The sequence below is a fragment of the Ochotona princeps genome, chromosome 6 (genome assembly GCF_030435755.1).
Source record: "Ochotona princeps isolate mOchPri1 chromosome 6, mOchPri1.hap1, whole genome shotgun sequence".
In the NCBI taxonomy this organism is placed as follows: domain Eukaryota; kingdom Metazoa; phylum Chordata; class Mammalia; order Lagomorpha; family Ochotonidae; genus Ochotona; species Ochotona princeps.
The window spans coordinates 41,097,179-41,124,320 of NC_080837.1; the positions used below are offsets into that span (position 1 = coordinate 41,097,179).

General features: G+C 39.2%; 1 protein-coding gene across 2 annotated transcripts in view; it reads right to left on the reverse strand.

Annotated features, from left to right (window-relative positions):
* The window catches only part of CDIN1 (CDAN1 interacting nuclease 1), a 204,722-nt gene extending 179,109 nt beyond the window's left edge, over positions 1-25,613 (reverse strand). For both annotated transcript variants that reach the window (XM_004578193.4, XM_058666099.1), the window contains exon 1: positions 25,044-25,613. In XM_004578193.4, the coding sequence (XP_004578250.2) occupies positions 25,044-25,144 (101 nt within the window). In that variant the 5' untranslated portion in view covers positions 25,145-25,613. The remainder of the gene's footprint in view (positions 1-25,043) is intronic.
* Between the last annotated feature and the right edge of the window lie 1,529 nt (positions 25,614-27,142).

Here is a 27,142-nt window from a genome sequence, read left to right on the forward strand (position 1 = left end):
GAGTTTTACAACATCACTGTTGAACAAGGATACTTCTCTATATGGTAAATCAAAAGCATTTTTAGATTAAACACGAACATAAAACTTAAGATTATCACAAGATTAGCAGTTGAATTACAGCAAGAAACTTGATTATACTTGTGACTGCCTTCCAACAATATTCTCAGCTGATCTTTATTAAAGTATATATACATATACATATCTAAAAACGTGCATATATATCTCCTTTTCAAAGTCAGTGAATTATGAAATTGCCTTTTTCAAAAATGTTTGCTATTGGAACTATAAAATAATCAAATTTAGGAAACTATAAATTATATTTAAATTTGTTATTTACAAGCAATTAATTATAAAACCCCAACCAGGTGGCTTTCATTACATAAATTACTGTTAATGACAGAGACCTCATGCTGCTACTGTATTTAGCATTTGCAAGTGTCATGTGCACACTGAGGAGTGCAAGCACCCTCTCCAGGGTGGAATTCAGCACTGAATCACAAGGCAAGCGGCTCAAGTTTCATGTGACACCTCAGCTTGTTGTTTGAATTCCAGATATTGTAAAAGATTTTCATGTTTGTTGAATCAGGAATTGGTCTCCTAGTAATATTCTGCCAGAAACAGTTTTAAAGTTCGAAACACATTTCCTGAAATCAAACAATACTGAGTAACTGAGCAATCTCGACCACTTAAACATTAAGAAAAAATGGGGGGCCCAGCGACGTGGCCTAGCGGCTAAAGTACTCGCCTCGAAAGCCCCGGGATCCCGTATGGGCACCGGTTCTAATCCCGGTAGTTCCACTTCCCATCCAGCTCCCTGCTTGTGGCCTGGGAAGGCAGTTGAGGACGGCCCAATGCATTGGGACACTGCACCAGAGTGGGAGACCCAGAGGAGGTTCCAGGTTCCTGGATTCGGATCGGTGCGCATCGCCTCGTTGCGGCTCACTTGGGGAGTGAAACATCGGACAGAAGATCTTCCTCTCTGTCTCTCCTCCTCTGTGTATATCTGGCTGTAATAAAATGAATAAATCTAAAAAAAAAAAAAAATGGGGGGCCTGGTGGTGTGGCCTAGCAGCTAAAGTCCTCGCCTTGAACATGCCAGCATCCCATAAGGGCGCCTGTTCTAATCCTGGCAGCACCACTTCCCATCCAGCTCCCTGCTTGTGGTCTGGGAAAGCAGTAGAGGACAGCCCAAAGCCTTGGGACCCTGCACCCACGTGGGAGACCTGGAGGAAGTTCCTGGTTCCTGGCTTTGGATCAGCGCAGCACCGGCCGTTGCACTCACCTAGGGAGTGAATCATCAGACGGAAGATCTTCCTCTCTGTCTCTCCTCTCTGTATATCTGACTTTGTAATAAAAATAAATAAATCTTAAAAAAAAAAAAAAGAAAGAAATAAAAAATGGGGCCCAGCGCCATGGCCTAGCAGCTAAAGTCCTCGTCTTGAACGCACCAGGATCTCATATGGGCGCCAGTTCTAACCTCAGCAGACCCGCTTCTCATCCAGCTCCCTGCTTGTGGCCTGGGAAAGCAGTCAAGGACGGCCCAATGCTTTGGGACCCTGCACCCGCGTGGGAGACCCGGAAGAGGTTCTTGGTTCTTGGCTTCAAATCGGCACAGCACTGGCCGTTGTGGTCACTTGAGGAGTGAACCATTGGATGGAAGATCTTCCTCTGTCTCTCCTTTCTGTATATCTGACTTTGTAATAAAAATAAATAAATCTTTAAAAAAATGGTTCACCAGTTTGTGTCCAACTGTGTCAAGGACCCACTGATGTCTCATCAATGGAAGTTAAAATAAACTACAGCACAGTGTTACTGTGCCCAACAAACAAGTCTCTTTTCAGGGTTCTGTCTCCCTAGCCAACCTTTTGTAGGTATTCCTCTAACGCCACAGGAAGTAAAAATCCTTTAAAAACAAAATGAGCATTTTCACATTTTTATTCAGAAATAAAACATGAGTTTCAAAGATGTCATAGGAGAAAAAGATCTCATAATGTTACCCTTAGCTGAACAAAGTCCATACAGAAAATAAACAATGAGTGAATTTCATCATGTTTCAAACTCTATCCCAAATAGGGTCCTTTTTAGGCCTCTGTCCCCATACTAATGTCAGGAGCGAGGAGAAAGTTTTATGAAAATGCTCCTAAACTATAGGACAAAATTCAGAATTACTATAGCCTTCTTTCAATGTAAATATTTCTTTTAAATTAACTGAAAGTCCCATATTGAGCCACCTCTCCAGTATTCAAGGATGATCTGGTTAACAGCTTATCTAACCCTTCACTTTTCTTCTTTCTATAAGAAGTCTGCCTTACTAACAATCACCAGCTATGTGGGTAACCAAAACAGATTAAGAAGTCATTTTACCCTCATAGTAGTTACCCTACATTGAAGGAGCACAGAATAAAAGGGGAAAATAATGTAAAAAAGTATGGTTAGAGGAAAGTATGTGCTAAAATGCAAGAATAAAGTAATGTAATGGACTTTTTCAACTACTAGAATGTGAACTAATTTACTAAAATTATTTTTGGCCAAAGTAATCATCCTATAGCTTTTGTACATGCACCACCAATAATGTTGCTTGGCTCAAAAACAAAATTTATCATTAGGAATCACTTCAGAATCATGTAATAAGTTTCAGTAGAAAGCCAACTTCACGATCACATTTCATACTATACTAAAATACAGAGTGACCACAAGCAAGTCTAGAAATACCCAAACACATAATAGGAGATATGCTGTTACTGAATAATTTCGACACACTACAAAATAGCTGTGATTCCGGACTTCATCGTCACCTTGTAGCACCTGTCCTCTTACCTATCCAAGCTAATGAAATTTGATGTCTCCCATTAACAGATCCATTTTCAAAGCACCCAGGTTTTGAAAATGGGAGAAAAAAAGACTGTGCCACTTGCTCTATAAACATGTGCTAAAAGGAAAAGTTCTCAAAATGTTTTCCTATCATTAGAATGTGTGCAAAAACCAGAGTTTGTTCTAGCACTTTTTAAAAACTGAATCATTACTTCAGAGTTGGAACACATGTAGAGAGAAAAAAAGATTCAGTTATCCAAGGACATCAAAGGGCTAAGTGGAAGACAAGAGACATAGGGGCTAATACAGCCTCCAGGGTACACCACCTACCAAAACTGTCAGCTGTTCCCACCAGAGAGCTGGGAAACACTGGCTTGAAGTACATATGCTTCAGAACTAATACTAACAAAAACTCTTCTTTCATGATTAAACAATAATGTTCTAATCTAACCTAGGAACAACAACTTATCACTATAAATAGGAAAAAAAAAATGTGAACTGCGTATGGGTGACAGCCTGGTGCCTGGGTCAAGATTAATGATTCAGTAATGCAGGTCCACCATGGGCTATAATGAGACAGTCTAGAAAAGCCAGTCGGACTGCTGTCTGTATTTATGATGCTGGAGGCAAAACAATGGTTGAGCCCTGTACATGATACCAGGCAGGATACAAAGATTTTATTCACAGGGTTGGGAAGTCTAGTCCCATTGAAGGCCAAAATCAACACCCAAATGTAGATGGTCAAAATTAAGCATCACAACCTAAAGGGGAAGCTCAAGATGCTCTGCCCTGGAAGTCAACATAGTAATAGAATTTGGAACATCACAACAGGTTGAAAAAAATCAAAGAACTCTCCAGGAATCACAAAGCCACTTCACAGTGTGGGGAAGGAGTGTGTGTATTGGGTGGGGGGGGGGGGGAGGTGCTGGCATTGGGTGGGGGGTTGGGGTTGAATACAACTGTCCTCAAGAGAAAGCTCACCAAGGTTTAACAACAGGGGTGAGATCATTTCAGGGGGTCCAGTATTGCAGAACTATCCATGCCAAGGATCACAGCCTTCCATATTTGGGATGTGGTCAAGGTTGGCAGGTGTGGCAGCCACCTCAATCTGGATCACATAAACTACATGTTGTAGACCACAAAAAGAAAACGGGACTCACACAAACAAGTTGGCTTTGATGCCAGCTAGCAAAATTCCAAATAAGGATCCACTTTTACTCCTTGTTGCCCTGTTATCAGGACACCTAGTGTTAACTCCTAATGAAAAGCCAGTTGGTAGAATCAGCCACATTCTCAAAGGAGAAAGTTAGCACTCCAAGATAATTCACAGTTAAGAAAATGCTGAAAAGATCCTTTGGTTCTTTTTTCTTTCTTTCTTTCTTTCCTTCTTTTTTTATGTCCTTATTTGGGAAATCAAAATGCTGCAACATTTCCTAAAAATACTAAGAAGAAACTACTTTGAATCACATAAAACAAATCCATTCACTGTTTTTTGAGACTAAGAGATATTAACCGAATTAAAAATTAACCACTGGAATTGGTAAAGGCAAAACCAAAAAATGGATTGAAAACTCAAGCCATAAATGTTAACCATTTGGAATACATCCAGGATCAATTATACAACAAACTTTTATCAACTAGTGAAAGTATTCAAGCGGAAACCATGACACTGGTGGTACAAACAGCACCACAATAAATATCTTTGCCACGTGACTGGTGATTTTTACACTGCCACCAAAGTACCTAGTTAATACCAAAATTTCTACTAAAACAAGCCATAAACCAATCTTCAACTGAAAAGCTCTGTCTACTTGGTTATAATCTGTTACCTGGAAAGGGGGAAAAAAAAAAGCAGAAGGTCTCTCCAGCCACCTAATCACCATATCAATGACACATGCCACAAGAGAGAAGCACTGGTTTATTTGATTGATCATGGTAGATAAACTCCAAATAACAGAGAAATTAACAAATGCTTGACATTTGCTCAACATCCATTATTCTGACACTGCTTTCAGAATTTCAAAGCCTGGGAGTATGCTTAATCAACATTCATATTCCCCTGTGAGCTACAGGCACCATATTGCACCCCGCCTTCATACTGATGAAAACTGCATATTGGCTATTTCCAAAATGTTCTGGGACTCCACACAGGGCCCCTTTTTTCTCTTGTTCCTGCTCTGCAGTTTTCTTTTAAACACTTCCAAGATAAAAGCATCTGCCAGTTTTTCTCTCTAGGGATGTATGCAAAATGAACTTAACAGTTTTAAGGCAGGAGTAACCCTCACATCTAAATTCATTCATGGGACAGAAAAGGGCCTAAGAGGCCTCTCTAGGGACAAAACCCTGCTGAAATTCTCCCCACACACAACAGTGGGAGCTTTATAAAATCTAAGTCCAGACAATTTCCAATTCAAATGCCCAACATAGCATGACCTTTGTCAGATCTCTGAGCCCAAGATGCACCCATGATTTTTTATTCTAACCAGCACAGACATTAGACAGGGCACTACTGCTAAGCAGGAGGTTCAATATTTGCATGCTCTTCTATTGTGAAAATGTAACAGTGACAGCACTGTGTCAAATTCTTTTCCCTCTAGAACTTTAACTCCATAGGAGAGGCATGGCTGACAGATGACTCCCCAACATCTGTGTTATGTACATTGCACAGCTGAGGAGCCCTGGATCACTGTCAGTACATCATGGAGACGACCTGCACCTCTCTTACGCCTTCTTCTTCTCCCCACCCTCCCCTCAGCACACAAATATATAAATGTCCGGTACAAACAGTGCAATTTTTAATAAAATATAAAAATGGCAAGATGGATTAACATAATTTTCAGTCATTAAGTTGTTCACGTAGTAGCTAAACATATGCTGTATAAATGGCCTATACCGAATAATTTATCAGATCTGACACAGTGCATATCATATTGTTTTATTTAATACACTTACTAAAATTTCATGGATCAACCATCACTTCGGAAACCACAGAGAAAGCACTGGAAAATATTTATTCACCTCCTGTGATTTATTTTGATTACCCTTACAGCTGCATGATAAAGTGGAACAAAATTACAAGGTTAGGGTTTACACAGCCATTGCTTCATATACTAAAACATAACAAATGGTTCCATGCCTCTGTTACATTTTACTTTCATTTAGTGTTAAGTAGAACACTAGGCCAAGCACTTAGCTGCCTACTGAATATTTTAATATTTTTAAATAGGATTTAAATATCCTGACCCAGACAACGGGTGCTTAACAATCAAGATAGAATAGTTCTTTGTGTGGCACCAGATACAACGTTGCCCAGAAAGAGCAAACACACTTCTTAAGTCATCTTCTCCTCAAGAGATCATAAAAAGAAGCACATCAGAAAATTAGCAAGAAGTCACTGAATGCCGAAAGCAACATAAAGTAGTCTAAGCACTAAAAAGAGGCGATGGAAGATAAAACTACAGCAAAGCACACAGCTCCTATCCAAATGAATTCACAATCAGTGGAACAGGAAGCAAAAGAGAGGAATGTACACATTTTAAATGAACAGGTAAAAATGATAACCAAAAAAATCCCTTACTGGCTTTAATCTAATATTCAAGAGATTAATATATATATATATATATGTATATATATACATATATATATATATACATATATATATATATATATGGGCTAGAGCGAGGAAGAGATGGGGAGAGGAGGAGACGGGGAGAGGAGGGTCTAGAAGAAGGGGGTTTAAGGGAGGTAAAGGAGGCAGGGAAATAAACTAGACATGACATTTGAGATTCTTTTCTAAAATTAGTTTTCCTTTAAAATATTTTATCTGAGAACAGGTCTCCCAGACAAGGAATCAGATAAAAAGGATGGCAGCAGAGATCCGAAATGTGAGATGAGCTCCTCAAACTGAAAAAAGCCAATGTAGATTTTCAAGAAAAACATGAGTGTTTCTTGGCCTGATCATCAAGAAAACTATGAAAACCTTCATTAGATCAATTGTCTTGAGAGAGTACTAAGGGAAAAAGAGAGCCTCCACTATTTAATGCAGTATAAGTAAGACGATAACAAGACAAAGAAATGATCTTCTTAGGAACTAAGGTTTGTTTACAGTTAGAAGTTATAATGTAAAGGAGACGTGTCTCAAAGTATTTAAGGAATTATTTTTCCAGGGTAACACTCACAGGTACCCAAAGCAGTTCCATATGTTTCAAGGTGTAGACACTGTAGTCCAGAAGCAAAGCTACACTTCTCCAGAACTTGACCTTACCATCAATTATGACCGGAAACGTGGCAATCAATGAGATACTTCATGTGGAGCAGGAAACCACAAATTCATGCCACACTGTATTGTTAAGTCAGTGACTTTAGGTGAGTAACAGTTTATTGTAAAAAATACTGAAGGGTCTGTCATACCGCATCCTCAGAAAAGATAAAGACTTTGAAGTCAGAGTTCAATACAAAAAGACAGCCAAGTACCAATCTCCCTAAAGCAAAGAACTAAAAGAGAATACCACTCAGTTTAAGGGATGGTGATAATGGCACCTGGAAAATTCTAGGTAAAGAACAGTTTAACCCTTGCGGCTGTATATCACTACCCCATATTGAACGGTTTGTATGTATGTCAGCTCTAGCACTAATAGCCTTGGGAGGGAGGGAGGGAGGTTACGTGTCAAAAAATGAAGTAAGAGCTCATGGAGAGCATGGAAGAAAAGAATGAGTTTGAGTATTGCAAATTCTTGCTGGGACCCCTATCATCACCATCACTCTGGCATTTTATTTCTAGGCAAGAAATATATTTTGCCATTCTGAGATTATTTTCTGGTTACAAGCCAACCATTATGAACCTTTCAGTGAATCACTGAATAGGGCACTTAAAGGGATAAACAATTATAAAAATAATTCTGTCACAAGTGCATACATTTTATTTTATTTAGTGATGTAATAAGCTTAGGGGCATATATCAGGTCCAAAATGGTCTTGGTCATTAATTTAAGCAATAAATCATAGGTCTTGCCAACAATGACGGCAAACAGATGCTAACAAGGAAATGTATTATTTAATATTGCCACGTGTTATAAAAATGTAAGTGTGTTTAAGACATGTCTTAAATTTTATAATAATATGCATTTAATACGTTACTGTTTTGACATATGCAGGAATCAGATTTATAGAACCCATTCTGTAGCTTCTTCTCCTGTGAACACATGAGAGCATATTCTGGATTTTTTTTCTTAAGAGGAGAAACCTTTAAGGTGCACGCTTGCAACAATATCTAACTGGTGGTCTTGCTGTTTTGTAGTAAATAATGTCAGCACTGAAACTCATTAAAAAGAATAAATCTACACATTTTGCCTGCATATAAACATAGAATATTTCAAAATCACAATGGTTGAAGAAATATTATCTAAAAAGATGTAAGAACACTTTTAAAGTAAATCGACAATCACCTTTTTTCACATTTATTATTAATTGTTCCGTGAGCTATCAGACAAAAATTATTAACTTCATTAACAAGTAAACAGGTTAAGTTCCATATCCAAAATCCTGGACATAGCTCACTAAGAAAAACACATCTTCATGACTATAAAAACTGTGAAAAATCCTAAAAAATCAAACAATAGCAACTCAAGACACAAAATGACTTAAAGCTGAGTCTCTCTCTCCACATACTTGGCAAATCATGGCCAAAGCATAATAGTCTCCTATCACCAATTGATTTCAGAGTAGTTGCTGTACAGGTAGGCCAAGACATTTCTGAATACGGACCTATGAGAAGCGGGCATTAGGGGCTAAGAAATTAATACAAGGCCTTAACTGTAAAATGAAATTATGTTTTCTAAAATCAAAAGGCTGCCACCAGCTAAGAGCAACTTTTTATTTGCAGGTTATTTGGTTTGTTTCTTTTATTTGTGAACTCTCCTAAGTGCCAGCATGTTCTGCCCGCATTTTTTTTGCGTGCAGCCAAGAGTCCACGCTTTACAACACTTGAGGAAGCAGTGCTTGGAGTACGGAAACTAAATTTTCTTCATTAAATCTACTGAAGCAGATATTAAAAATGCATTTAATATACTGGCGATGGTCGGTGGGCACCGCTGACTGTGACAGGCCAGTTACTGATGATGTGCCGTCAGATGGCCTTCTCAGCAGGCGCCCGGGTCTCAGGCTGCTGAAGGACAGCAATATCTTCCCTTGTGTGTAAGCTCTATTCATCTCCCAAGTATTTACTAAATCACAGGCCCCTGCACACAGAGCCCACGTTTCAGCGTATGCTAACAAATGATGGATGGCCTCGTCAATTCGTTACGTTCTGAAAGCATGGTTTCCTGCCATTCCAATCATCAAACCTCAGCGCTTCAGAGCTGATCAGTCCTGGGGAATATATTTTGTAGGCTCGATTAAAAGAGGCGAAGTTCTTTCCATTAGGGTCTTTGACACTCTCCTCAGTTATTTGTTGTCTCAAACAATTATTTGGGCAGAATATTCAATAGTTAATACTACAACACTGCATATTTCCCTGTACTTGCTAAGATACAATTTAACTTATGACAAAACAATTAAGGTATTGGATAGCAAAGGATTTAGTCACTAAGTTGATGTTTGAAAACAATTTGCTTTGCAGATTCATCAGGCAAAATCTATAAAACATTTTATACCACCATATCACTCTGTGTTATATTATAATGTAAGTAGATTAGCCAATGCAGCTCTAAGGAAATTCCAAGGGAATAACCATTCTCCAAATCACCTCAGCTTTTTAAGACAACAAATTATGTGAATTCTCTTAATCATAATCTATACAAAGGCATACAAACTATTTAAAAATTCTACTAACAATTGCAAAGATAAATGAAAAAGTTCAATTTGTCAAAGAAAAAAGATCTTTAAAAATACATACATTTTCACGTCCAAGCTTGTATGTGTCAGTTATTTTTTCTATAAGCCATAGAACATTTTTATTTTTAGTCATAGCTCATCTATGGAATAAAAAATAATAGCACAATCACACCTTTCACTCAGAAACAGCAGGCTCAATAAAAACAGGTGAACTTACCACAACTAAAAGAGCAGAGCCTTGGGTAGTGTTAAAGAACCAAACAACCTGCTATAAATAAGCTTCTTGAAAATTCTAACTTTTTTTTAAAAAAAAAAGCACCAGTTACCCATTTAGCCAATAGCTGGGTGTGTTCTGAAGCACCTAAAGTCAGCATAAGCTCTACCACATTACCCTGCCATTCACCTCAACCTTAACCTCAAGATTAAGCTCACTTTTATTGCACACAAAGGTCACCTGTATTGGGTCAAAATTCAAAGTCCCTTGTCAGAAAAGGTTGATATATTCCAACCTTTTCCTCCATATGCACCAAATTTTTCATGGTAAAGTCATATTCAGCAGACAGTATATTTAGCAATTTATTGTACCATTGGAATACAGCACAGAATACAATTGTCCAAAACGCTATTGCATGAATAAAATATTTTTCATGACAATATACCAAATCTACACTCCTTACACACTCCTAACAGATGAAATAAAACTAACCAAGTCTTCTTTTTGCAGTTCAGAAGAGTTATATGGCAAATAACTGTCCTACAACACACAAACCATAGCATAATTTGGGCTTTCACTTCCATAGTTTTTGGCTGTAGGCAACATTTGTTTTCAGTGCATTACTCAATTTTTTTTTTCCAGGCACTTAGGCTTCTGGTTAAAAGTATCTGCACCCTCTATCTGCACGCCTAGGTTTGATCCACAGCTCCTGCCCCAAGGCTCAAGTTTGCTGGTAAAACAGTGTTGAAGGGGGTAGCAGCGATAGTTCAAGGAGTTAGATTCCGTAACGCACCTGGGATTGAGTAGCTTGCTCCCAGCTTCATCCCAGTCCAGTCCCAATGTTGTGTGTGTTTGCGGGAACAAATCAGGAAACAGAGCTCTCTCTTTTTCTGTCTGTTTCATTCTCTCTTACTTTCTCCAATTAATTAATTTAATATATTTGAGATATAAAGATCTCTAACCTGTTTTAACCCTTTTTGCAAATCTGCCATAAGCAGATTAACCATAGTAGGTCTATGCCAGAAAAACCTCTGTTTAACCTAGAAATTAGAGGAAGGGATGCCCTACAATAAAATAGAAAAGGATGGCTAAGATATGTTGTTTTGTCCGACAATCCAGGCAAATGGGAAGGTCTGTTCAATAAATGCTGTTGGGACAACTGGTTGATAGCCTGCAGAAACCAAAACATAGACCCACATCTCTCACCATACACTAAGATCAAATCTAAATGGATAACAGATCTAAACCTACATCCAGAAACCTTCAAACTTTTGGAAGAAAATGTTGGAAATACTCTGCAAGATCTAGGGGTAGGTCCCGACTTCCTAAAAAAGGACACCAAAGGCAATAGCAATCAAGACCAGAATAAACAAATGGGACATCATCAAACTAAGAAGCTTCTGTACAGCAAGGGAAATAATCAACAAAGTAAAAAAGCAACCCACAGAATGGGAGATCTTCCTGCACTACGTAGGTGATAGAGGGCTAATCTCCAGAATATACAAAGAGCTACAAAACAACCAAAATGTCAAAACAAACAAGCCACTCAAGAAAATGGGCATAGCAAATGGGCAGACACTTAACAAAGGAACAAACCCAAATGGCAAATAAACATATGAAAAATGCTCAAGTTCCCTGGCAATAAGGGAAATCCAAATTAAAACATCAATGAGGTACCACCTAACGCCAGTAAGACTGGCCCACATGAATAAAAGCACCAACAACACTTGTTGGCGAGGTTGCGGGAAAAGGGAACCCTACTCCACTGCTGGCAGGGCTGCAGGCTGGTACAGCCTCTATGGAAATCAGTGTGGAGAACATTCAAACAACTCAAATTCAACATACCGTATGATCCAGCAATAGCACCCTAGGAATATATCCAGAACACTTGTTCTATGAGAAACCAACATGCACTCCTATGTTCACAGCAGCACAATCAGTAATTGCAAAAACATGGAAGCAGCCAAAATGCCCATCAGCAGAGGATTGGATAAGAAAGCTATGGTTCATCTACTCCATGGAATACTACTCAGCTATTAAAAAAAACAAAATGCAGTTCTTTGTGGCCAAATGGGCCAAACTGGAAACCATAATGCTAAGGGAAATGAGCTAATCCCAAAAGGTTAAATACCACGTTTGCCTTAATTTAAGATGATATGATGTTATGTATAACATGTTATGTTATGTATGTTATATGTTGTGTATAAACTAAAATTGAAATGTCAATGAGGTGCTCACAGAAGGTGGTTAAGAACTCGCATTTATTTTAACATATTGGTTATTCATTACTATGTCAATTAATTCCATAATGATGTAAATTTTTGCTGATGGTATGTTGGAGCTTTTAATTGATCGGGATGATACTCTGCTGGCTCTGTCTTCAGACCAGAGAGAGTATACCTAAGAAGCCGTTGAACTTGACTGGACAATAAGATGCTGGACTCTATGTTTGGTATATGCTTGCAATGGGGGAATCTCAACTGAATTTGAACTGTGGTTATGCAACAAGGTGGAGGAATCCACCATGGTGGGAGGGTTTGGGGAGGGGTGGGGAGAATCCAAGTACCTATGACACTGTGTCACATAATACAATGTAATTAATGAATTAAAAATAATAAATAAATAAATTTTTAAAAAAAGATATGTTGTTTTGTCGATTCAGTAGTACAATATTATTGCAACTATATGATCAGCACAACTGCAGAAACAAGATAAATTAAAGGAAATCTTTGAAGGCAGTATTCCAGAGTACATTGTAATTAATAAAAACCAAAGCTTCAGGCAGTAATAAATCTATTCTCTTTAAAAAGTTTAGATAACTCTTGTGTTTACTGCAAGGTCTTTTCATAATCAGTACTAGTATGATGGATGATTTTAAGATCTTTCTAAAAGGACTCATTTTTCAAATTTGATTAATACCTACATTAAACACTAAAATCAATGTTCACACTCATGTGATGATCTGGGGCATCTTTTAAAATCTAAAAGTTCTGAAAGGTTCATACCTGAACTCACATATGTACTAGACTCACTCTGCTTCTTGACCTAGCACACTGCAAAGCTGATATCCACCCAAATCTCCTGCAGAAATGTATACCACTTAACAAAATTAAGGCAAGAAAGAAATAAAAAAAAAACTTCCAGAGCATGGGTACCTAAATTTAAGAATAATGAAATGGGCCCTGTGCTACAGTGTAGTGGTTAAAGTCCTTGCCTTGAGTGTGCAGGGATCTCATATGGTCACCAGTTCTAATCCCAGTAGCCCAATTTCCCATCCAGCTCCCTGCTTGTGGCCTGGGAAAGCAGTAGAGGACAGCCCAAACCCTTGGGTTCCCACACCCACATGGGAGACTCAGAAGAAGCTCCTGGCTCCTGGCTCCTGGATCCAGATTGGCTCAGCTCTAGGAGTTGCAGCCACTTAGGGAGTGAACCACTGGATGGAAGATCTTCCTCTCTGTCTCTCCTCATCTCTGTATAGTTGCCTTTCCAATAAAAAATAAATTAAAAATTAAAATAATAATATGAGGGAATGCTTTAAAACTCTCAGGCTTTAACACTCCCTCTAATTCTTTCTGAAGCCATTTTCATGTTACATAACCATTTTCTGTGGTGGCAGGAGGTGAGTTTAACAGGGCATCAGCCTCAACCTAGATAGATGGAACTTTGCATCTTGGTTGCCAGTGTCATCATTCAAAGATAATAATTAGCTATTCTATTGTCCTGGAAATAAAATGACACTTCAGATGTTGAAAAATAACTGGGTAAGTGCTCTTCAAAAGTTTCCAGTTTTGATTTTTAAAATTTATTCATTCATCTTATTTTCATGTATTTGAAAGGCAGGGAGACTGAGAATCTTCTCCTACCTTCTGGTTCACTCTCCCAATGATCCACAATAGTCAAGACACAGGCCAAAAAGCAGAAGCCTGGAACTTAATCCAGGTTCAGATTAGCAGATATCTGGACAACTAAGCCATCATTCCAGTGTGCTTCATTAGCAAGCCATGTCAGAAGTGGAGGGAGGACTCCAACCAAGGCACTCGAGGTGGGCTGTGTCTGAACACTGTGCCAAAGTTCATCCCAGTTTTGATTATTACAACCATAAATTCAGGCTCCCAGCTTCCAACTAGCCTAACTCTAGTTGGCTGCTGCAGCCATTGGAGAGTAGATCAGCAGGTGAAAGATCTCTCCCTCTCTGTCTCCATCTTTCTGTAAAACTTTCTAACAAAACAAAACAAAACAAAAATTAAAAAGCAAAAGTCAACAAATGATATTACACCAAGCTAACAAGCTTCTGTGCTGCACAGGAAACACTTAATAAAATGAAGAGGCAACTGAGAGAATGGGAGAAAATATTTGCACACAGGATCTATAAAGAGTCCAAGAAATTCAACAACAAAACAATCCAGTTAAGAAATGGGCAAAGGATATAGGGACATTTTTCAAAGGAAGAAATTCAAAGCCCCAACAGATTTGGGAAAATATGCTCAGGATCACTAGCCATCAGGGAAATGCAAACAAAAATCACAAGGTGGTTTCATTAAACTCCAGTTAGAAAGGCTACCATCCAAACATCAGAAAATGATAAATAGTGGCAAGGACATAAGGAAAAGGGTACCCTAATGCACTGATGGTGGGAACATAAGCTAGTACAACATTCACAGAAAACAATAGAAAGATTTCTCTGAAATTTTAAAATAGATATGCCCAGCCATCCCACTCCTGGGAATTTACCCAAACAAAATGGAATCAGCAGATTAAAGAGTTACCTGCACTTCAATGCTTATTGCAGCTCAACTCCAATAGCTAAGATATGGAATCCATCCATCCATCCATCCATCCATCCATCCATCCATCAACTGATGATTGCATAAAGAAAATATGGCATGTGGGTGTGTATATATACTCTATATAGAATATATATAGTCTCTCTCTCTTTATATATATATATATATATATATATATATATATATATATATAAATACTACTTAACCATAAAAAAAAATGAAATCCTGCCTTTTGCAACAAAACTGATGCAAATGGAAACCATCATTCTTATTAAAGTATGCCAGTCACAAAAAGACAAATAAGTTTTCTTAGATATGTGATACTAATATTAAACACACAAAAAATACATCAGAATAAAATGAACACCTTCTGATAGGATTGTTATTTTTAGCTGTTGTCATATTTTTAGTCCTTTCTCATAATTCTATGGAAATATGGTCTTCCTACTTTTTAACCTATTGAAAATTACGGTTACTAGTGAATTAAACCTATGATTATATAGTGGACTAAAATTATGTTTGGAAAAAAAGTAAAGCAAATAGAGGAATGATGGAGGAGAATTGAGGAAGGGAGAATGAATTGAAGAAAGAATGGTCATCTTTTTAGAACTGAACCTATTTGGCTGGTATGGTAGATCAACAAGCTAATCACCCACCTGCAAGTGCCAGCATCACCTATGGGCATTGGTTCGTGTCCTGGCTGCTCCACTTCTGATCCAGCTCCCTGATAATCACCTAGGAAAGCAGCAGAGTGTGGCCCAAGTCCCTAGGATCCTGCACACATGTGGTAGACACATAAGCTCCTGGTTCCTGGCTTTGGATTAGCTTAGCTCCAGCTATTGCAGCCATTTGGGGAATGAACCAGCAGGCAGATCTTTCTGCCTCTTCTTCTCTCTGTAAAATCTGCCTTTCTAATAAAAATATTTTTTTGTTTTTAAAAAAGAACTAAACTTGTGAAATAAATAATTCACTCTTTATATTAATAATAATAATAAAAAAAAAAACACCAGACTGAGCTTCACAAAGAATTGTACCAATTAGGATGGGTCATTATTTGGTCGTGGAAGAGGTAATGTTTTTAGCAGCTGAAATCACAATATTACAAACACATCAAACAAAATAGGTCCTGAGAAATTTTAACTATTTTAGTTTTGGATTGACAACTACAGAACCCTTCATTATCTCAATAAGATCCCAACTATTTATCAGGTCAGACTGAATGGAAAATATTATCCCTCTAACAAGAGATAGCAAACTGTGACAAACTAGGCCATGGTTCTTGGATTACTAAAGGAATTATTGGATTACTAAACAAATAAACAAACAAAAACCCTTTTAACTACTAGATACACGTCTCAGAAAAAGCAGGGATGGAAAGAGGCAAGAAAAGCTAACACAGGTATTATCTTCCTAGTGTGGCAGACAAAGAGTTGGACTCAATGATCAGCCAAGTACAAGATCTGGTGCACAATCTGCTCCACTCTGGCTTCAGAGCCATGGCCCAATGACTGTGGCATGTAGCTATCCATCCTGTTTTCCCTATGAAATGGAGAACTGTGATTCAGTCAGAAGTAGCACCCCAGCAGCTTTAGGATGTATGGTGTATACCAGCTCACTGTATGTACAACTGGATAGGGGGCAAAGAAAAGAAGAAAGACACCTTGACTCGAACATGTGAAAATATCTCTTTTAAATAAAAACACAACTGAAAATACAAGAAAATTTATTCTTTACCTGTCTCCTGTATAATACTCATACCTGTGGATAACTTCTATATCTAAAAAACTACTTGTAGGGCCCGGCGCCATGGCCTAGCAGCTAAAGCCCTCGCCTTGAATGCTCCGGGATCCCATATGGACGCCGGTTCTAATCCCGGTGGCTCCACTTCCCATCCAGCTCCTTGCTTGTGTCCTGGGAAAGCAGCCGAGGACGGCCCAAAGCCTTGGGAACTGTGTGGGAGACCTGGAGGAAGTTCCTGGCTCCTGGCTCCAGGCTCCGGATCAGCACAACACTGGCCGTTGCACTCACTTGGGGAGTGAATCATCAGACGGAAGATCTTCCTCTCTGTCTCTCCTCCTCTCTGTATATCTGACTGTAATACAATAAATAAATGTTAAAAAAAAAAACTACTTGTAGACTTACTCTAAAGAAAATACTTGTATGTTTATTATTTTTTAATGTAAATTCAACCAATACAGCAAAATTTGCTATAAAACTTGATAATAAACTTGTGAAAGTGAAATAATAAAATGCTGTTACCCTATACTTCTATTGAATTTCTTTTTGCTAGAGAAGTATATAATTTTTCTTTATTATACAAGCAAACATTCTGGTATTGGTTATCATCTAATAACCTAAACTATCATGTCTGAATATAGATTTTAAAATGAAACCAATATTCTAATAATAACATTTCTCACAAAACTAGTAAGATGTATTCTCAGTATATGAATTCTTCCCAAGATGATGTTATCTGAGGTTTTCTTTCAATACTCTTTTTTAGGAATTCAAGCTATTCCACTTTTGCAGGTACACAAATCCAAAAACTATCTGTAAAAAGCTAAGCACTTCCTTTAGAAAGAAGGGAAGGGACCATATTACAAAAAAGCTATGAGAAGAACCTTGAAAGCTGAGCTATATAATGTAGCACAAACCAGACCTTCAAGCCCTATAGAACTAAAAAAAAGTTTTAAAGATTGTCAAAGAAAAGAATGAAATAACAGTACTCCTTACTTAGACATTCCAATCTATACTAATGAGCAATAAAGAAATATAGACCTCTCTGGGAATGTATGATTTATATCACTTTTGAAGGTCATGTAAATTATGGTCTCCCTCATGGATGACAAGGACCCAAGTACTTGGGCCACCTTCTGCTTTCCCAGGTGCATTAGCAAGGAGCTGGAATTGAAGTAGAGTAGCCAGGAGTTGAACTGGCACTCTGATACCAGATTCTGGTTGTCACAGGTGACAGCTTAATCTGCTTACCAAGTGCCCAGTCCTCCACAACAATTCTTTAAAATCACTGAACCTGAGATCAGCATGGCGGCACAGTAAGTAAGGCTATTGCCTGCAATGCCAGCATCCCAGATGGGTGTTGGTTCCGGTATAGACTATTCCACTTCCAATCCAGCTCCCCACTAATGATCTGGCAAAAATAACAGAAGATGGTCCAACTGTTTAAGTTCCTGTCATCCATGAAAGAGACTTGGAAGAAGCTCCTGGCTTCTAGCTTTGGCCTGGCCCAGCCCCAGCCCTTACAGCTATCTGGGGAGTGAACCAGTGGATCAAAGATCTCTCTGTGTTTCCCTGCCTCTTTGTCTCTGAGTGTAACTCTTTCAAATAGAGTGTCGGGGAAAAAAAGACCCCCCAATGAAACTGTTAATATATCTTTACAACAAGATACTTGATTCTCTACCATTGCCTATACATATAATATCATGACACCTGTAAATAACAGAATGCTAGAATTGTGACTGCAGCTGAAGGACTGTATTAGTAAAATTTAGGGGGGAAGTTAGGGACAGAAGGAGAGTGTGGCTAGAGATGGGGTGAGGAAAATCATATACTTATAAAATCATTAATGGAAAATAATAATAATTTAAAAATCAATGTTAGAAGGGGATTATAGAATTGAATGTAAAAGCTAAACATTTCAAAGGCAGATATTTAAAACAAAAGCAAAACCTATAATAGAGAATTATAAGAGAAGCACACCAGCCAATAATTCAAGAAGAAAATTGACTGTCAAAAAATTGCAGAAAAACTACATGTTATAATTTTTAACTATTATAATTACAAATTGTCATTCTTGATTCACAATACTGAAGAGGAAAACACTGGGAACACCCTACAAGGAACAGGCATACACAGACTTCTTAGAAAAGACACCAAAAGCACAGGTGGTAAAAGCCAAAATAAACAAATGGGACTGTATCAAACTAAGAAGCTTCTGTATAGCAAGGAAAATGGTGAATAAAGAGTGGAGACAATCAACAGGATGGGAGGAAATCTTCACACACTACATAACACATTGGAGACTAATAGCCAAGGTCTATAAAGAACTAAAGAAACTCAACAGCAGCAAAACAAACAACCCTGTTAAGAGATGTGCAAGGGACATGAATAGATATTTCCCAAAACATGAAATTCCAAAGGCTAATTTACACATGGAGAATGGTCTACATATAGACATCAGCAAACAACTGTTGGCCAGGATTTGGGGAAAAAGGTACCCTGATCCACCGCTGGTGGAAACATAAACCAATATAACCACTTTGGAAGACAATATGGAGAGTGCTAAGACAACTCAGAATTGATCTACCATATAATCATACTTTCCCACACCCAGAAATATATCCAAAGGAAATGAAATCTGTATCCAAATATCCATGACACCCTATATTTATAGCAGCACAATTCACAATAGCAAAGATGCCCATCAACAGAGCAATGGACACAAAGAAATTGCAGTACATCTACTCAATGGAATACTACTGGGTGGCAAAGAGGATTGAAATCTTGTCATTTGTAACAAATTATTCCAGCTGGAAAGCATTATGCTTAGTGAAGTAAGCAAGTTCCAAAAGGTCAAATATCATATACTTTCTCTGATGTAATACTCGCTGTCTTAATCTCCATAACATGACTTACCAGGAAGACTATCAGACTGAGAAGTAAAGGGATTATGCAGTATGTCAAAACTTCTAAAGTAAGGCTCCCAAAGAAACTTAAAAATACACCTTTACATAATGATGCTAAGTTTTCTACCTTTGTTGCATTTATTAGGTAATCATACATTTAAATATCAGAAAGTTCAACTTGTAATTTATACTAAGGGACTAGACAACGCTGACAATACAAGGGAAAATGACAGGAACTAAAACTGGGCAGTGAGGCAAGAGAATGGAAAGGATGAATCCTTATACTGACAAAACTTTATTGTGGAAAACAATTTGAAAATATATAAATTTTAAGGGAAAAAAAAAAAGGCTGTGCCTGGCTTGAGTCCTGGCTCCTCTGTTTCCAAACCAGTTTCCTGCTCAAGTCCAACCTGTAAAGGAGGACGTGATGGCTTTAACACATTCCCTCCTGCCACTCACACGTGAAACCAGGGCTGAGTTCTGGGCTCCTGGCTTCAGGTTGACTCAGCCCCAGCTGCTATAGGCAGCCAGGGAGAAAGTCAGGGTAAGGAAGATCTCCTGCTGTCTTTCTTTGTTTCTGTCTCTCTTTGCCTTTTAAATTAAGATCAAAACAGGTAGACCACAATAATATTAAGCAATTATTCTCCTCAATGCTAGTAAAAGTAGCAGAACTAGACATAACCATGCTCTGCTGATAACAGGATTACCAGCAATCTTTATGACAAATAATTTTAAATACACAAGAAAACCATTCAAAATATAAATGACATTTAATTTAGAGGGGGTCAATGGGCAATGGAATCCCTGGTAACCTTCAAGGGGTCCAGAAACTAGTCAAAAATATTTTTAATTAAGCAAAAGACGACGTTATTTCCCTTTCCCTATTACTGACATTTGCACTGTAGGGAAAAAACGATGGTGCATCAAATCACCAGCGTGCAAACCAAGGCCAGGGCACCATTACTGTCTCAGTACCCACTCTATTCTTCACTACCACACACTGGCAGCGGAAAAGAGTTTAGGGAACAAAAGACCGTTTCACTTAAGACTATTCACTGATTAGTTTTATTAAATCTCAGTTCTTGAACACACACTCTTAACACTGTATAAAACAAAACAAGTAGAAATGAGGCACACCGTCCGCATATCCAAGCACTATGGCTGTCTCAGGAGAAAGGACCTGCATGATTTGAAAGCTGAACCAGCCACTTTTTCCATGGAACACCATTTTTATTTGAATGAATGATGGACAAAGTATGATTATTGAGATTTGGGAATCTGGTAGACATTTTCTCAAAAATAAACAACATGAGACTGTCACTTCAAGGAAAACAACTGATAGCAGGTGTTGCCAATGATAAAATTTTGAGGTTTCAAGGGAAAACTCAAATATTGGAAAGCTCATATCCATCATCATAAGCTTGACAGCTTCAAATCACAGACTTCTGATGAGATCAGTGGTGATATTAGCAAATGTTGATTTTTTTGATATTGTATAATGCAAGGTGACAACATTTGGAAAATTTGCATAACTCATATCCAGCATTATGCAAACTAACAATGAATGATGATAAAAATCAGGCACGGTTAAAAAATCCATTCAAAGTTCAAATTAGGCTAATGGATTGTAATATAACAGAGGGTGAAAAGTTTCTTGATATAGTTTCAGATTCTACATTGCAATTAACCTTTAAGAAAATACCATTTGTTAAGTTTTATGCGATAACAAAAATATTCACAATTATCTAACAAGTCTATTAAATTATTCTTTCCTTTTCCAACTGCATATATGTCTGAAGACAGTTTCTTCATATTCTTTAATCAAAAACAATATATCATAACAAGTTGAATATCCAGTCTGATGTGTCTCTCCTCCATTATGGCAAGCATGAAAGAGATTTGCAAAGGGTAAAACAATGCTACATTCTCACTACATGTTTTTTTTTTAAGATTTATTTATTTTTATTGGAAAGTCACATATACAGAGAAGAAGAGAGACAGAGAGGAAGATCCTCCATCTGATGATTCTCTCCTCAAATGGCCAAAATGACTGAAGCTGAGCCAATCCACAGCCAAGAGCCAGGATCCTCTTTCAGGTCTCCCACACGGGGCAGGATCCCAATGTCCTGGGCTATCCTCCACTGCTTTCCTGGGCTACAAGCAGGGAGCCGGATGGGAAGTGGAGCCAACTGGCATCCATATGGGATCCCAGCACATGCAAGGTGAGGACTTTAGCCACTATGCCACTGTGCTGTGCCCACTCACTATATTTTTTAAATTGTGGTTATTATCACAAGAATATGATAGCAAGTAATGTGTCTACTATTTTTAAAATAAAGTGATACTTTTAATTCCCCAGTTTTTATTCATATTTGAAGGTGAACATATATAACCCACATAAATAAGACAGATTTGGTATTATATATGCACAAAAATAAATTATATTTAAAAATCTCGTTAAGTACCTGTCAATAGCATATATACGTTAGAGTCATATGATAATTCTTTCAAAAAAATAGCGTGACTTAAGAGGATTACTAGCTCCTACTTCTATTTATCTTATATTTACTGATGCTCCCAAAGCATAGGTTGGCCAATACCTTGCAAATTCCAACTCCATGAAGCGACTCTTTCGCAGTATTGTGTCAGGGTCAGTGTTGTGGTGTGTATAGCAAGTAAAGCTGCCACCTGTAATGCCAGCATCCCATATGGGTTCGGGCTGGAGTCTCGGCTGCTCCTCTTCTTACCCAGCTCCTTGCTAATGGCCTGGGAAAAGCAGCAGAGGATGGCCTGGGTGTTAAGGTGCATACAGATGAAAGAAATCAGGAAGAAGCTCCTGGCTCCGGGCTTCAGGCAGGCCCAGCCCTGGCTATCGTGGTCATACGGGGAATGAACCAACAGAAAAGATCTTTCTCTCACTGACTTCCAAACTAACGAATAATCTAAAAACAAAAATCACAAAAACTCCCTTTGACATCCAATAAGAAGGAAAAAAAGAAATTAATGGCACGTGGCACACTTAGAATGTAGCATTATTTGATATCTGAAACAAATTGCAAAAAATTTTTAAATATGAGCAATGTTCTCATTAAACAGAGGCAATAATATACTGGGAGAAAAAAAAACAGAAGGTAGAAAAAAATACTAGAACTGATTACATAGGAATGCCACACATGAAAAAGTGATGACTACGCTATCTTAATATTAAAACTAACCAAGATCCCTTAGCATTGGACTGAAACTCAAGGAGCCTATACTCCAGGCACTATGTGATCGTAAAACATCTCTGAAATTTTTTGTCACTTAACATCTGTGAACCATAAAAAAGAAAAAATTCTGAGGTGCTTGCCTGACTGACTCTGATAAAATGAACCACTACATTTAAAGCCTGTTCAAGGGGTAGGTGTGTGGCATAGGGGTTAGGACACTACTTGGGACGCCTGTATCAATGATGCAGATTTTGCAAGATATTCTAAAGCATATAAAAGGATAAATAGCACCATCAATTCAATCTGGATAACACTGGAAAGAGATATTTCATCTTACTGTCTAGGAAACCCAAGTCCTCCAAAGAACTCAGGTCATAAGAGACCTTCCACTTAGGCATCCATTTGCACTTTCATACCAATTACTCAATAACATCTATTTCCTAAAGAATACACTTCTTTAGTAATGCCCAGTCAAGGGGGACATACTAAAAACAGGGAAGGTCTATTTAGGATAACCAGTAGTGTGATGAGACAAAGCATCACAGGTGGCATTTGGTTCAGAATTAGAAAAAGGAACGCTTTCAACATAACTAACATGGCATAAACACAGTAACATGCTTACATTATACTGGTTCTTTAAGAATTGTTTGGGTCAGTTTTCACACCTTTAAAATGAAGAATTTATACTACATGAAGGTACTTCAAAAATGTCGTGAAAACAATAGAATTAAAATATAAGTTTTGGGTCTGGTGCAGTAGCCTAAATGCTAAAGTTCTCGCCTTGCACGTATCGGTTCATGTCCCAGCAGCCCCACTTCCCATCCAGCTCCCTGCTTGTGGCTGGGAAAGCAGTAGAGGACAGCCCAAAGCCTCGGGACCCCACACCTGCCTGGGAGACCTGGAAGAGGCTCCTGGTTCTTGATTGGTGCAGTTCTGGCCATTGAGGCCGCTTGTGGAGTGAATCATTGTATGGAAGACCTTCCTGTCTCTCCTTTCTGTATATGTGACTTTCCAATAAAAATACAAAAATCTTTTAAAAAAAAAAAAAAGGTAAGTTTTGTGGTGGGTGTTTTAACATAATGCACGAAGCCACCACTTGGTGTATCCATCTCTTATCAGAGTGCCTAGAATCACATCTCCCCTCTCTCATCCCACTTTCTCCAAACGCATCTTGGAGGCAGAGGATGGAAGATGACAGTACAAGTATCTGGGTCCCTATCACCCACATGAGGTCCTTGGCTCCTCGTCTGACTGGTTCCATACTCACTGTTGTTGACTTTGGGAAGTGAATCAGTAGATGGATCTGCCCTCACTTGCTCTGTCCCTACCTGCCCCTCTCTGTTACTATGCCTTTCCAATAAACTATAAAACTTAACAACAAAAAAAAAGTTTAAAAAGTTTATTTTGGCGCCTGCATGGTGGCATCACAGAAGAAGGCTCTGCCTGCAGTATGGCATCCCATATGCCTGTCAGTTCAAGTCCGCACTGCTCCACTTTTGATCCAGCTCCCTGCATATGGCCTGGGAAAACAGTGGAGGATGGTTCAAGCCCTTGGGATTCTGCACGCATGTGAGAGATCACTTCATGAGTGAACTAGCATTAGGAAGATCTCTCTGCCTCTCCTCTTTCTTTAGCTCTGCCATTCCAATAAAAATAAATTTTAAAAAATAATGTTTATTTTTGTGCAAAAACTTTTGAAATCTATGCATATAAAGGGTCCTCATTCATGAAAAAGTGTGTATTATGAAAAAGATGCATAAACATTTAAAAAATCTTCCATGAAAATAAACTCACCTTTTAAGTTCATTTTTTCCATGAACCTATTGAAGTAACCACGTGTAAGACCTTTCTTAAAATAGTTGGATAACTCTAAAATCACTCAAGAAAGTGTTCTGGAGAGAAGCCAAGGATAAAATGCCTCTAGAATAAATAAATAAATATATATATATATATGTATAATATATTCTAGAAAAAAATATATACACACACACACACATATGGGGAGAAACTCAAAGATTTGGCGTTAAAATTGCCAATGACCCAAGTGGAATCCCTGGGACCCCAAACTGTGCCAGGGCGGAGAATCCTTGGGGTTACTTAATTATAATCAACAATGAGCGCTATAATACAACAGGCTTGATTTCCCTGTGTCCAGGAGCCAACTGACAAAAGGGTCCCCCTTCCCTCGTTTTGAACCCATCATTTGTGTTCGCACTGGGAGAGGAGTCGGCCACCCATTCATTTCCAGTGTCTGTGAATTAACCATCAATGACTTGTACCCGTCACTTAGCACCCCCCAAGTTTTCAATAAGCAGTCGTTGGTTTGAATTTCCCTGCAAGACCCGCGGGGGGGCACCTGCCTTGTGCAGTCCCGCGCCTGAGGAGTTGTGGCTGGAAGGCGGATGACATCTCTCTCGCCGTCCAGGAGTTCCTGACACTGGTGTTCCTCCCCCCCCCTCCTCGTGTGTAACACGTGGTTTCTGAGAGCAGGCTGCGGAGGCAGTGCTGCTTACAGGCAAAGAGCTGTGAGTGGAGAGAGGCGGACACTTACCTGGGGAACCTCTGCTTCAGCTTCCTCAGGCTCTGCCTGGTGGGCGGTACGGACACTAGGCACTGGGCTATCTCGTCGTATTGGGCTTTAGTCAAGATCATGTTGGGCCAGGGACCACAAGGTGAGAGAGACAAGGAAAAACACTTAGGGGATCGAGCAACCCTAGTGTCAGAAGCTGAGGGACTGGCACGCCGCGGCACGGCCCTGGGTCCTCTTCTTCGGCCTGCTCTTTTCCCTCCAGAAATACACCCCTAGCCGCACAGGCGGAACAAGAAACCCAAGCGCAGGGCTTCACCGGGCACCTACGCAGCAGAGGCGGGCTAGAGTCCCCGATTGCTCAAGCGCGTGTTTACTGAGCAGCCGCAGTGGCCTAGCATGAAGGCGTTAGGCCGCCATGTCGGTTAAGGGCAAAGTCGCCCGGGACCTAACCGCGGATCACAGGGAGGGCGTGGCGCCACCAGCCGCGGCCGGCAGGTACGTCCCGGGCCGGCTCCGCCCACCCGGGGGCGACGGGCGACGCTGCTGACGTGGACAGTGTCCCAGCTTGGCGAGAAGCCGGAGGGCCTGAGGAGCGAGCGCTGAGAAGTGTCTCACGTGAGGCCCGCGAGCCTTCAGCTGCAGCGCGCGAAAGCCACGCTGAAGGGCGCGCGATTTGAACGCGCTGCGAGCGGTGCCTGGCCTGTGGAGAGATGCCGCCAGGGCCTGTCTCTCTGCGTCAGGAGCCAGGCGCTAAAACCCACTAGAAGCTCTGCTGTCACACAGCTTCACTTGTGTTGAGAAAGTCTTAGAACTTCTCCTGGCAGGGAAAACAGTTTTGTCCTTGTTAGGAACTTAATCCAACGCTTTCTCTGGCCCTCGGCAAGGAGTGGGCGCTCCTGAGTGCGTGGAGAAACTGCTCCAAGAATGGATTTGGTTTCTCAGATACGCTGTGAGTGGATCTCAGATTTCCTCAGGCAATTAATGGGAACTCAACCCCTCCCTTAATCCTTTTTTAAAATCTTTTATTAGAAAGTCATGTGTCATATTCCATCTCTTCAGATTCTAAACAAATGAAATTCTAAACAAATGAAAATTCTAAACAAATGGAAAAAATAGCTTAGATTTTTCCAGACTGTTAAGCAGTTAAAAAGGTTTCATCCAGAGTAAAGCTTAGGATGGAAGATAATTCATTGAATAAACTCCTTAATCCGTTAAAACCTCAGCTCCTGTCTTTAAAAATGATTTTTAGAAAATTTATGAGACTATTTTTAAGATTAAGTATTATAGTACATGTAACTACCTGGCAGTGTCCAACAGATACTCTACATAAAATAAATATTCCTGGTAAGACTTTGCTAAAAATGGACGGTATGTGCTGGTTCCTCTTTCAGAATCACTGAATACTCATAACTTGCTGTGGGATGAGTCCTGTTGCTGCTGTCTTCCTTTTCCTTTTTTGTGCAAAGTTGAGTAAGATGCATGAAAAGATGAAGGAGTTTCCCAGAGGTCATGAGAACAAGTGAGCCACGGAGGTAAGGTTGAAGCTCTGCCAGTTTGGTTCCAGAGCCTGTGCTCTGTTACGTGTAGTAGTCACACTCTTTTAAACCAAAGCTTTGTTTTTAAGTGAATATATTTCTATGAAATGAATCCTCTACCCCAGTTTCTTTTTTTTTTTTAGACTTCATTTTATGTTCTAAGACATCTCAAAGTCATCTGCCAACCATGGATCTTAAATTCAGTCACCACACTTTCTGAATATTTACACCAGAATGTTTTCTTCCCATATGCTTTGCATCTAGCTCTGCTTGTGTGACATTAGTACATAACTATTTATGGCAGCATGGCCTGGAGTTGCCACCTGGCTAGTTTGTGGCTGACCCTGTCATGACTTTTACATGAAAGCTAGCTGACGATAAGCAGACACCACTCGATTCCCTCATTCTTTCCCCTTTCCAACCTCACTCTTTCCAATTCACAGTCATCAGATTTTTATAGAAAACAGTTCAGAGATGTTTGGCTTGGTTATTTTTATAGTAACTTCTGTCTGACTCTTGCCCTGCTTTCACCCTCACAACCTTAAGGAAAATGCCAGGTTTGTTTTTCTCTTTTTTTTGTTTAGA